Below are 14,132 nucleotides of genomic sequence, written 5' to 3' on the forward strand. Positions count from 1 at the left end.
TACTCCGCGGGTATTGTTCTAAAATGTCGACTCTATGTCACCCGAGAGACATTTGCTATTCAGGTTCGGGTATTCATCACGATAAATGGGAATAGGCTATCTAATAAATGTAGCACCTATTTACTTTATCAAAATTTATGAGACATTTCGTCCATTATGGTAAGCCAGTACGAAATAAATCCGCGATCTTTTTTGTGGGTTTATAAAAATCTGCGTATCTATTGATCTTGCCTAGCACACATGGTGAATAAAACCTTCGGGATTATTTATAATGTTTTTTTTGAATCAAAAATAGCAAGCCAGGCGGATCACTTAATGTTAAGTAATTACCACCGCCTATGAACATTTGCATCGGAGGAGCCGCCGATGCGTTGCTGACCTTTCAGGAATTTTTTGTACGCCCCTTTGAATAACCCTTTGTTGTAATATAGTGGGAACACGGAGTCGATTTCACAGTTAATGTGCATGGAAAAAAGGATCTGTCGAAGTGCACCAGGCCAGGCACCCAGGTGGTTAGGGTGAAATTGCTTACGAGTAATTTTTTGTCAGTTTCTACCCCATTTGATAGTACACAAAAAATTGCGACACCTCCGACAATTAGTGGAAGGTTACAATAACTAGAAAAGCTGCTAACTTTCAAACGGCTGAACCGATTTTCTCGGATTATAGCTAAGAACACTCGACGACCTTTCAAACAAAAAAAAACTAAATTAAAATAGGTTCATTAATTTAGGAGCTACGATGCCACAGACAGATACACAGATACACACGTCAACCATATACCACCCTGCTTTTTGGGTCGGGGGTCAATAAATTCACGCGATAAGCCCGCACTGCGAAATATCACCAGCGATGCGAGTTTTCCCGCGAAAATTGCGCGGCGAAATTCAGCAGTGTAGGCCTGCCCTTAAAGTTAAATCCACCTGTAACAGTAAGTACCTACTTACTAACGACCATATCTTTGGCTGCGAAATTGGGTTTTAAGGTAAATAAAATAAATATATCACATACAGTATTCAAATTTATTGTCAATCTGTTTATTTATTTACAGTTAAGTAAACATTTTACTACATTAATTATAAGACGTATAAAATTATAGTAAAATTAATAATTATTCAATTTGTTCGAGGGTTGGCGAAGACGATGATTTTATGCGAAATTAATCAAAGTTTCAAGCTTAGGCTGCGTTCACACTTATTTTAAAACAACGCGATTTTTTTTCGACTGACGCGTACAATACACGCGATCTAAATTGGCCGGTCAGAAAATATAAGTTACGAATTGCTGCATCTAGATATCGACATTCCGTTATGATCGTATATTTTTTCCCTGTCATATGTAAATGAATTAAAATCGGTTCCTGAATTTAGGAGCTAGGATGCCACAGACAGATACACAGATACACTCGTCATATTATCACCCCTCTTTTTGGGTCTGGGGTTAAAAATGGCTTATTCGCCCTTTCTACAAGCCAGCAACGATATCTGCATATGGTAACATTTTGCGTTTTGAAAAGAGCCGGTTTAGTCTCTTTTCAGTACCTCCTATTTTCCAAACCGGAAGTAGAGTCCTGAATTTGCATAAGTGGCACAAGTTGTCCTACTTGAAACAAAAGTTATTTCATTTCATTCAAGCGACTTTTGTGCAACAGACACTGTGAAAGTCTGTTAAAGTCAAGTATGCTTATGTCGGTAGCTTACTCGGCAATTTGTGTGTATGCAAATTGTGAGAAGTGAACTTTCAGATAGCTTTCAAACAGATTATCTCTCAAGGTAGGTGTGAGTGAGGATTTAGAAAACAAAGTTAGTTAGCGCTTGTAATAATAGGTGTGCTTTCTTTAGATCATTGAGCATGTATAGTATAGTGCGCGACAGGTTGAAATGGCAACCGGGGTGTCCCCCCGCCCCATACCCCGATGGCCATCTCAACCAGTCACGTACTATAAGATATGAATTTATTATAACCTGAGGCCGCAGAAACACCAGTATTGGTTAAGATCCTGCTATACAACGACCTTCACCGAGCTGGTTAATGGATGAAACATATTTTATATTCAATTAAACATGTCAATAAATATATTGCATATGGGTTGCCTAAAAATTTCACCCCCGGATATGACTAATTAGTAATCAAAACTCAAAATGGTTAACGCCCACTGAGATCTTTGGCTCTTTCATTTGTATGATATTACGTAAGAGAAAGCGCTATGCTAACTTCTTTCCGTGGCTAGAATCGTAATTGATTTAATTAGCTATTCCTACTACCGGAACACCGGTCTGTCCACACACGATTTCTGTGTGGGTAACTCTAGGGCTGAGGTGTGAGCGAAGCCAACTGAGCAGGATACGGAGCAGGTCTAGATAGACGACTAGATTGAAAAACTTTTGAACTGCCCTTTTTTCCGACGATATGACCTTTGCAAGAAACTATGTTGGAAACCCTACCATCATAGATCTTTTATTAAATACCACACTAGCTAATAGACACAAAATATTTTTACATCGCAAATTATATATAACGAATACTTAATTATAATTATTTACCAAGTTATACATTTATATAATTCGGATGTCTGTACAATATTACTGTTATACTTTAACATAAGTAATACTTACTCTTATAATTTATATCAAAATCTATGATAATGGGAAATATATAAAAAATACATCAATAACTATTAATTTTATTAATTACTAATTAGACATGAAAACGAAGAGTTTCAAGATGAATATAGGTAAGTAAAGTATGTGTAGGTTTAACATACATTATTAATTATTAAAGGCACTGTTTCGAATAGAGATAATGAAGTTTCTAATTTATAATATTATTTAAGAACAGTTTTGAAATCATTATTATTGATGAGAATAACATTCAGCCATAATTTTTGATTTATTTGATCTATAATTTTGGTATAGTAAAACATTCATTTAGCCAAAAATCATTTTAAACTTTGTGCCACAACTGATTTAATTACCTATATGGTGTCATTTAATTCAAAATAATTGTGCTATTGTTTAAGAAAATTAATTTATTTCAGAAACATTTTGTTCTCTAATTGTTACACTTGAAGAAAATTTCGAAATCTGAATTACCATTTTGTTAACGAAATAATATTTTGTGTTTAATGTATAACATTCTATAATGATATATTTTGACATAAATTGGACAATCACAAAGATATAAAACATTGAATTAATATACAATCAATAAATCTTATATTATATTTTTATACAACATCAAATCCTTAAGTGCATCCGCAGTTGTTATATGTACATGGTATAGCTAGTTCTTTATTATACAATAACTAAATAAATATGCAAATTATACATGTTATAAAATTATACATATTTCATACAAAGCAATATTAAGTAGGTATATTTTTCTAAGGGTTTGTCGACGGAATTGAACGTTCTGCTAGTAAAGGTTTTAAACACTCTCGAATTAGTATTCATAAACAAATTAAATATAAGTATTCACGATATTAATGATTTTTATTTAGGTATCATGGTAATTTTTGCAAAAAAAGCAATGTGAAATAATATCATATGTTTTTAAACTCTCTTGTAAAAACTAGATACAGACAGTTACCTATTTTAAATGTTTTATACTCATAGCTATATTTAAATAAAATATATTAATTATATGATTTTACATATCAAATGGTCCAGTAACATTGTATTTTTTAGTATTCGAGTTTTATTATATTATAATTAGGACTGATTTTTCAATCGGCATTAACTTACAACTCAAGAATTTTGAATTTTAGCTGTTTTTGAATGAAAACTATCAATCCATCAAATTGTCGAATGGAAAATCAGCCCTTAAATTCTTAGTTATAATAGGTATTCTATAAATTTTATAATACAAATACGTACATACTTAGTAAGTAATTCAATATCATAACTATAATATTGCTGATGATGTCGTATTATTATTTAAATCATATTTTAAAGACGAGACAAAGGAGAATACTGCGTTTATCACTTAAATATAGGCTTAATCTAAACGATTATGTTTAAATTTTTTCCAAAAAATTGGCACAATACATCTAATATTGATTTACAGATATTCTTTGGCATTAAAAATACACTACTGCGCAGACGCCATGTTGATTTTTTCTTAAACGTTCTCTCCGTTCTCTGTTAGTTCCACTTTTTAACATAATTAATAATATTATTTTTAGCTGTCAGTTTCAGGGCTTAGAACCGGTTTTGAAACAGCACTAATTGTTCATGAAACCATTATAACTCCGTAAGAGCATGGTTTCAACTAACTAAACCGAAAAAATATTTGGGTTAAATTTCGCTCAACAGAATCGGGAAAAAACCTTCCTTACTAATCGGTTAAAACTTAAAACAGTGACCGAAACTTTAACCACAATCAAAACCGGTTTGGGAAATCAACTGGTTCCGAACCCTGGTTACTTGTATCATGGCGTGTCACGGTGCCACATCCATAGCTTTTACTTATATCTGGCCTATAGTCTATGATGACTGATGTCTACATATTCTCAGTTCTATCTCTCTCATGATGGATCGAAACCTAAGAGTACCATATTTCCAAAAACAAAGTGACGTCAGCCGTTGCCTTACTTAAAATTTAAAAAAAAACACCCGCGTCACAGTCCAATGTCTAAACGAACACGGGGCCATCACTTTCCACTCACAGGACGTTTAAGTTCTCACAGTTTTTGAATTTCGTGTCCTCTTTGCCGAAAATCCAGGTTAACATTTGCCTAGCTTTCATACTGGCTCGTACAACTCCTCTGGACTTGTACCAGTGGGCTGGCGAGGATTCCCTACCTCCTTCCGCTGAGTATTGCTGCTGTTTCAGCCGTATTTGGTTCAGGATGCCGACCAGGAGCTCGTCCACATTGTGGTTGATACCGACTGATACTTCGATGAACTTCGCTTTGTAGGTGCAGGCGAGGCATTTGCCGTCTGTGGACAAAATTGGCAAAGTTGAAGTGTTAACAAAGGCAAAGTTACAAAATAGTTTAGCGTAGAGAAGTTAGCGTTGCACAACTTTCCAGGGTTAGTTCGAGTACAACACAAAGTTGATTGATTTCGAGTATCGAAAAACTAGAACGTTAGAGTAAAATATACCTTAGCCCTCCAAACGGAAACTTTTAATGAAGCATCAACCAATGAGAAAAGAAACTCTATCGTACGTAATGTATTGTACCCATAGTAATGTTGTAAATATAAAAGTACGTCTGTCTATTTATCTGTTACTTTTCCACTGATCAACAATGAACCCATCCTGAGGATATTTGGCATAGAGATAACTTTCATCCTGAAGACGGCTACGTTCTATCTCGGAAAACTAAAGAATTTCCTCAGCAATTTCAAAAAAGCAGATGATGTCCCGGGTACCAGCTTGTAATTATTAATTAACAAAAAAAGTTATTAAGCGTGGTTGGAATCATAAAATTAATACGTCAGAAAAATATAATCTGGTACGGACATAAATCGAACGACGTTATAAAAGGAGCCCATTTTTCATGAATAATGGTTTATTTATTTACGTTTCGCAATTTTGCTTGAAAACTCTCCTATTCAGTCTGTATTCCTGTAATTGACGGCCTAATTTACGGTCGCATAAAAGCTTTATTGTAAAGCTTGCTCCCGACGCTGATACAAGCTTGACGAGCAAGCTTTGCTCTTACTCATAAAAAGCTTGCTTGCAAAAAAATTACCCCCATATTTTTAGTGTCTTATTATTTTAATATAATTTTTTTATATTTATTGTGATTTTTAACCCCCGACCCAAAAAGAGGGGTGTTATAAGTTTGACGTGTGTATCTGTGTATCTGTGTATCTGTGTATCTGTCTGTGGCATCGTAGCGCCTAAACGAATGAACCGATTTTAATTTAGTTTTTTTTGTTTGAAAGGTGGCTTGATCAAGAGTGTTCTTAGCTATAATCCAAAAAAGTTGGTGCAGCCGTTTAAGAGTTATCAGCTCTTTTCTAGTTTTCTTGTAGAAAAGAAGGTTACATAACCGTTAGGTTCATAATATTATGTCAATTGACAAATGTCAAGCTGTCAAGATGGACGTTGCCTTGATACATAATTATTTATTTGAAAATGATGTTTTGGAAAACTCTGATACTTTGGATCGTAGGCGCGGAATAGTCCAAGAAAATCAGTTCAGCCGTTTGAAAGTTAGCAGCTCTTTTTAACCCCCGACCCAAAAAGAGGGGTGTTATAAGTTTGACGTGTGTATCTGTGTATCTGTGTGTCTGTGTATCTGTGTATCTGTCTGTGGCATCGTAGCGCCTAAACGAATGAACCGATTTTAATTTAGTTTTTTTTGTTTGAAAGGTGGCTTGATCGAGAGTGTTCTTAGCTATAATCCAAAAAAATTGGTTCAGCCGTTTAAAAGTTATCAGCTATTTTCTAGTTTTCTTGTAGAAAAGAAGGTTAGATAATCCTTAGGTTCATAATATTCAAGTGTCAATTGACAAATGTCAAGCTGTCAAGATGGACGTTGCCTAGATATACATAATTATTTTTTTGAAAATGATTTGTCGGGGGTGTTGAAAATTTTTAATTTACACTTGTCTAGTTACTGTAACTTCACTTGTCGGGGGTGTTATAAATTTTTAATTTACACTTGTTAATGTATTAAATGGCACTATCGGAGGGTTTAACCAAACGTCTTTACGAAAATTAACAGCATTTTTAACCCCCGACCCAAAAAGAGGGGTGTTATAAGTTTGACGTGTGTATCTGTGTATCTGTGTGTCTGTGTATCTGTGTATCTGTGTATCTGTGTATCTGTGTATCTGTGTATCTGTGTATCTGTCTGTGGCATCGTAGCGCCTAAACGAATGAACCGATTTTAATTTAGTTTTTTTGTTTGAAAGGTGGCTTGATCGAGAGTGTTCTTAGCTATAATCTAAATAAATTGGTTCAGCCGTTTAAGAGTTATCAGCTCTTTTCTAGTTTTCTTGTAGAAAAGAAGGTTAGATAACCGTTAGGTTCTTAATATTATGTCAATAGACAAATGTCAAGCTGCCAAGATGGACGATGCCTAAATACATAATTATTTGTTATTTATTTGAAAATGATGTTTTGGAAAACTCAAATACTTTGGATCGTCGGGGGTGTTATAAATTTTTAATTTACACTTGTCTTTTATCAATAATATTCTCAATATTCAAAAATCTTCTCGGAGAAACACGCAGATAAACGACGCATTTGCCCGGCCCCAGACCCTTCGGAGTTGGTTTTTCGTATCCAGATCTGATTTTTAACCGACTTCCAAAAAAGGAGGAGGTACTCAATTCGTCGGAATCTTTTTTTTTTTAATTACCCAATACTCATACCTATACCGGTGCGGCGCCGTAACGCACCAGAAACGCGTCGTGTAGTCTCAGTCTTACGCGTTTCAGTGAGAAGCTAATAGTTCACCTTTTTAGAAAGTTATGGCAAATTAAAGTGACTAAGTATTGTAATAAAGAGTGTAAACAGCATGAAAGCACAAAAAGTTTCGGGACAAAAAGTCGCTAATATGCCCTCGCTCTTATACCGAGGCCAATTTGATAGATCGTCCGTACATTGTCCTCATTATTCAAGTAAATTGAACATCCGATATTTAAGCCTACAGCTATAAACATGACAAAGTTTAATTAACTATTTTCACGAAAACATTCCAATGATTTGCTTTATTAATAGACGGACAAAGTTTAAAGAATCATATAATTCATAATCATCATCATCATATCAGACTGCGGACGTACCCTATTAAATACCACCTCATCCTGTCTCCAGTTTCGTACTTCCAAACAAAGGGTACCTCGATATGGTATAAGTTCCGCAATTTTTAACCCCCGACCCAAAAAGAGGGGTGTTATAAGTTTGACGTGTGTATCTGTGTATCTGTGTGTCTGTGTATCTGTGTGTCTGTGTATCTGTGTATCTGTGTATCTGTGTATCTGTGTATCTGTGTATCTGTGTATCTGTGTATCTGTCTGTGGCATCGTAGCGCCTAAACGAATGAACCGATTTTAATTTAGTTTTTTTTGTTTGAAAGGTGGCTTGATCGAGAGTGTTCTTAGCTATAATCTAAAAAAATTGGTTCAGCCGTTTAAGAGTTATCAGCTCTTTTCTAGTTTTCTTGTAGAAAAGAAGGTTAGATAACCGTTAGGTTCTTAATATTATGTCAATAGACAAATGTCAAGCTGTCAAGATGGACGTTGCCTAAATGCATTATTATTTATTTGAAAATGATGTTTTGGAAAACTCAAATACTTTGGATCGTCGGGGGTGTTATAAATTTTTAATTTACACTTGTATTATAGAAAAAGTTTTTATCGTTACGTACCCGAAAAGTGCTAACGGGATTCTAAAGCCTCCGCTGTCAATCCGTCTGCCCATCTATCTGTCTTTATTTCTGTCTGTCTATCTGCCTATCAGCGGACTGTAGCTCATGAATTTTAATACTTAGGTAAAGAGTTGGAATTCACACAGAGTGTGTATAGTATAGTGTATGTATAGTGACTGCTAACAAATATTTAAAAATGGCTGCCACGTAAATAATAAAAAATCAAAAAGTACATGATCTTTTACGATGGCACGGAACCCCATGTGCGCGAGTCTGACTCGCACTTGACTGGTTTTTTTTAATATTTTTTGTCAAAAATTCTACGTTAGTCGGTAATTTCGATAGGTAATAATATCCCTGAATGTAACGAAGTCATAAAATATAAATCAGCAAATAGCAATTTAATCAAAAGTTTTGTTACCTCTTCACGCAAGTTGGGAAACAAAGTTGCGAAGCCGTTGATTCGATAACCAGAATGTTTCAGATGGTTTTTAAATCGAACGAAAAACATGACATTTTATGCTTATGATATTATAATTATTATAAAGAGGAAACCTTTGTATTTTTGTATGTTTGTATTGAATAGGCTCAAAAACTACTGGACCGATTTCAAAATTTCTTTTACCATTACTTAGAGGGATTCTTCCGAATCCGTATAGGCTATATTTTATCCCGGAAAATAGAAAAAATAAATGTCCACCCGTGCGAAGCCGGGGCGGGTCGCTAGTGATATTATGAATAAAAACTTGTTTTTTTCTGGCCTAGCCTTGATAACAAAAATGTCACCCCCGATCCCTGTTTTGTTTTCCGACAAGTCATGGAATTTGGGAACCTGGCAAATTCTTCCTCTGTATCCTCGAAGATGGAAGGACGGTGGACTTTGAAGAGTGTGCTGAGGAGCTTTACAAGCTTATTCATCCTGCACTGTTTTGTGTTTCCACCAGAGAACAGTGAGTAACCGGGAGCGTTGGCATCCTTATGTGGTTGCAGGTTGACACCCTCAGCTACTTTAATACAAACCGATAAGATGACGAATGATTTCTTGACAGACACGACAGACGGACAGACAACGAAGTGATCCTATAAGGGTTCCATTTTTCCTTTTGAGGTACGCAACTCCAAAAAGGACCACTTGTTTTGTATTACCTTGTGTAGAAACAGCCCTGCTTCTCGCCAGGTCGATCTTATTGCCGACCAGTAAAGCAGGTCTTGATCTCAGCATGTCACAATCTAGCAACCTGGCTAGCTCTTGTTCAGCTTTCTGGAAGGACGCCTTGTCTATCACGGAGTAGATCACTACGAAGGCATCTGGAGGTTCTGCTCGGTCGATTTCTTCCTACGAACACAAAAAAAAGTTACTAAGTAGGTAGGATTCGCCAGAGACTTCATCCGCGTAGTTTTCGCTACTAATATATATATACTCAAAAAAGTCAACGCTATTTTTAACCCCCGACCCAAAAAGAGGGGTGTTATAAGTTTGACGTGTGTATCTGTGTGTCTGTGTATCTGTGTATCTGTGTATCTGTGTATCTGTGTATCTGTCTGTGGCATCGTAGCGCCTAAAGAAATGAACCGATTTTAATTTACTTTTTTTTGTTGGAAAGGTGGCTTGATCGAGAGTGTTCTTAGCTATAATCCAAAAAAATTGGTTCAGCCGTTTAAAAGTTATTAGCTATTTTCTAGTTTTCTTGTAGAAAAGAAGGTTAGATAACCCTTAGGTTCATAATATTCAAGTGTCAATTGACAAATGTCAAGCTGTCAAGATGGACATTGCCTAGATATACATAATTATTTATTTGAAAATGATTTGTCGGGGGTGTTGAAAATTTTTAACCCCCGACCCAAAAAGAGGGGTGTTATAAGTTTGACGTGTGTATCTGTGTATCTGTGTATCTGTCTGTGGCATCGTAGCGCCTAAACGAATGAACCGATTTTAATTTAGTTTTTTTTGTTTGAAAGGTGGCTTGATCGAGAGTGTTCTTAGCTATAATCTAAAAAAATTGGTTCAGCCGTTTAAGAGTTATCAGCTCTTTTCTAGTTTTCTTGTAGAAAAGAAGGTTAGATAACCGTTAGGTTCATAATATTATGTCAATAGACTAATGTCAAGCTGTCAAGATGGACGTTGTCTAAATACATAATTATTTATTTGAAAATGATGTTTTGGAAAACTCAAATACTTTGGATCGTCGGGGGTGTTATAAATTTTTAATTTACACTTGTTGATAGAATTCAGTTTAAAATGACTTATATTTAGGCAAAGTTTCACCCTTTTTAAGTATAATAAATATACATATAGTAAGTCAACATTACAAAGAAATCATCCATTCAAATTTTTTTTACAGCAGTTTCACCTACTATCTCGATACGTTAATCAGCTCTTAGGTAAGTTTCTCCTTTTATTATAATATTATTATCATCATCACTTGCCCCCACTGCGGGTCATATTCTTTTTAACCCCCGACCCAAAAAGAGGGGTGTTATAAGTTTGACGTGTGTATCTGTGTATCTGTGTGTCTGTGTATCTGTGTATCTGTGTGTCTGTGTATCTGTGTATCTGTGTATCTGTGTATCTGTGTATCTGTGTATCTGTGTATCTGTCTGTGGCATCGTAGCGCCTAAACGAATGAACCGATTTTAATTTAGTTTTTTTTGTTTGAAAGGTGGCTTGATCGAGAGTGTTCTTAGCTATAATCTAAAAAAATTGGTTCAGCCGTTTAAGAGTTATCAGCTCTTTTCTAGTTTTCTTGTAGAAAAGAAGGTTATATAACCGTTAGGTTCATAATATTATGTCAATAGACAAATGTCAAACTGTCAAGATGGACGTTGCCTAAATACATAATTATTATTTATTTGAAAATGATGTTTTGGAAAACTCAAATACTTTGGATCGTCGGGGGTGTTATAAATTTTTAATTTACACTTGTATTTATTCATGTACCAATAACTTAAAATTACAACATACCTTACAATGAAAAGACATACACAAAGAAGAACTAAGTAATTTCTACTGGAGATTAGGTACTTTAGTAATAATTATATTCTTTTACTTTTATAGTCAAACGCAAACCTGTTCCATTACAAATCCAAAGGACCTGCACAATATTTTGCCCGAATAAATAGTTATATTCCTCAGCATTTCCATTTCAACAGGGCACTCGTAATGCAGCTTGCATAATTCAATGTTTCTAATATAAAATGTTGCAAAGCTCGGAAAAATACTCGATTCATTTTCCAATACAATGCTTTATTCCGTCCTAGCTAGCGACTCGCCCCGGCTTTGCACGGGTAGCACGAAGTGTCTTCAGAATTTCGATTGAATTTTTGATTACTGTGCGTTAATCTTAGGAGACAGACATAAAGCGAGTATTATTTATATATATATTATTCTAATAGAAGAAGATATCATCAAATATTCTTTGTGTGCGCTTTAGATATTTTAAAAATCCTGCGAGAATTATTTGATTTTTTGGAATAACAAGTGTAAATTAAAAATTTATAACACCCCCGACAAGGGAAGATTACAGTAACTAGAAAAGAGCTGATAACTTTTAAACCACCTTTGACACAAAAAAAAACTAAATTAAAATCGGTTTATTAGTTTAGGAGCTAAGATGCCACAGACAGATACACAGATACACACGTAAAACTTATAAAACCCATTTTTTTGGGTCGGGGGTTAAAAAGTGTCTTATCTATCTACAGGATACTCAGCAGGACGCATACGCGGTCTATATACCTACGTCTGCATTCTGCATGCAGTATGCATGGTATTTTTGTGTCCGATTTTGTCAAGATTGCTTCAGCAGTTGAGCCGTGAAAAGGTAAACAACAGATGGACAACTTTGCATTTGTAACATTAGTATGGAAGTATGGAATGTATGTAGTAAATAAGTAGCAATTCAAAAGTGCGGAAAAATACTGTTACATTTTCCAATACAAGGCTTTATTCAATGTTCAATCAGTGCATGAGTGGGCAACTGGGGACGAGTAACAACCTGGATATTCACTGATAACTACCTACCCTGCAATTTACATATCATAACTAACTATAGCGCACGTATGCATTGTTCTTTATGAAAACAGAAAATACATTAACTCTCTCACAAATAAATTATTAAAATACTAGCTGATACCCGCGACTTCGTTCGCGTGGATGTAGGTTTTTTAAAATTCCCGTGGGAACTCTTTAATTTTCCGGGATAAAAAGTAGCCTATGTGCTAATCCAGGGTATAATCTATCTCCATTCTAAATTTCAGCCCAATCCGTCCAGTAGTTTTTGCGTGAAGGAGTAACAAACATACACACACACACACACACACACATACACACACATACAAACTTTCTCCTTTATAATATTATATATAATAGTGTGATGAAGCTGTCGATAATTTAATACAAAATCGGTCTAGTGCGAGCCGGAGTCGCATACAAAGGGTTCCGTACCATCGTACAAGCTTATGTACTCTTTTTTTTTTAAATTTACATGGCGGCCATTTGGAAGTTTTTATTATTTGCTATCCGAACCCTAAAAATGCGTCGGACAGACAGACGAATGGACAACGGAAACTAATAATAGTCTCTTCGGGTACGAAACCCTAACTAGTATTGGTACATGTAGGCATTGTGCTTTATGAAAACAGGAAACACAGTAACTCTGTCACACAAATAATAAAATATGAAACTGTTGATAATATTTTAATACAAAAATGTACTCAATTATTAATATTTGCTCGCCATTTGGTGAAATATCCTATTTGGATATATCAATAATAAAATTCCCTCATCCCCAAACATCCCTTTACAATGTTTCCTACTAAATATTTCAATCCAGTCAAAAATTACGAGTTCAATTTCGGGTGAAGCCTTTTGGCTGTACCGAAAATGAACGATTTTCCCAGCTTGAAGCTCGATACAACCATACTATTCATCCATATCCATACTATCTGTCTGTCTGTCTGTGTGCTACCTTTTCACGGCCCAACAGTTTAACCGATTCTGACGAAATTTGGTACAGGGTTAGCTTATATCCCGGGGACGGGCATAGGCTACTTTTTATCCCGGAAAATCAAAGAATTCCCACAGGATTTCCAAAAACCCATCCGCTTCACCGATTTGTATGAAATTTGGCACCGAGATAACTTACGTGATACGTCCCTTTAATTGACATAGGCAACTTTTAACCCCGGAAAATCATACAGCTCCCACGGGATCTTTAAAAACCTAAATCCACGCGGACGAAGTCTGTCTGTCACCTATTCACGCTTCCGCTTCCGCTTAACCGATTTTGATGAATTTTGGTACATAGCAGTAGATATCATGCATCCTGCACATGGACAAATGCTACTTTTTATTTGAAAAAATCAAAGAGTTCCCGCGATATTATAAACCTACATATCCACGCGAACTACTCGTAAGTCGCGCGTATCATTTAGTAGTGCTTAGATAAATCGTACCTTTGTGCTTGTACAGTTAACGAAATATAATTCTGATTCTTCGCCGTTCAGCATTATGGACACCTTTTGCTCGGAACTGTCGACATCTGTGAATAAAAAATTAAAATTATTAAAGCTTAAAATATGTACCTGCATACATATTACATACATAGTGTGCTAAAATCATTATCCCGTCAAAGGCTTTGACGTAATCGGGTAACAAGTAATTTAAAAAGTTTTCAAAAAGACCCCGACTACGCATCTCTGCATCCTTTTCAGCCCGCACATTAAAGCGCATAAAATCCGCCATTTTGCTTTTTTAATAATTTTATGTACCCAACCAAAAACTCATGTTACCAAACCATCAAGA

The 14,132-nt window shown here is 35.3% G+C and overlaps 1 protein-coding gene across 1 annotated transcript in view; it reads right to left on the reverse strand.

Moving 5' to 3' along the window:
* Positions 1 to 1,003: 1,003 nt before the first annotated feature.
* LOC123868337 (GTP-binding protein REM 1) overlaps positions 1,004 to 14,132 on the reverse strand; it is an 85,378-nt gene continuing 72,249 nt past the window's right edge. Inside the window, exons 3-5 of the mRNA XM_045910816.1 lie at positions 13,784 to 13,869; positions 9,476 to 9,665; positions 1,004 to 4,940 (exon numbers count right to left, since the gene is read on the reverse strand). Of these exons, the coding sequence (XP_045766772.1) occupies positions 4,663 to 4,940; positions 9,476 to 9,665; positions 13,784 to 13,869 (554 nt within the window). The 3' untranslated portion in view covers positions 1,004 to 4,662. The remainder of the gene's footprint in view (positions 4,941 to 9,475; positions 9,666 to 13,783; positions 13,870 to 14,132) is intronic.

This window comes from Maniola jurtina, chromosome 9 (assembly GCF_905333055.1).
Source record: "Maniola jurtina chromosome 9, ilManJurt1.1, whole genome shotgun sequence".
Taxonomy (NCBI): domain Eukaryota; kingdom Metazoa; phylum Arthropoda; class Insecta; order Lepidoptera; family Nymphalidae; genus Maniola; species Maniola jurtina.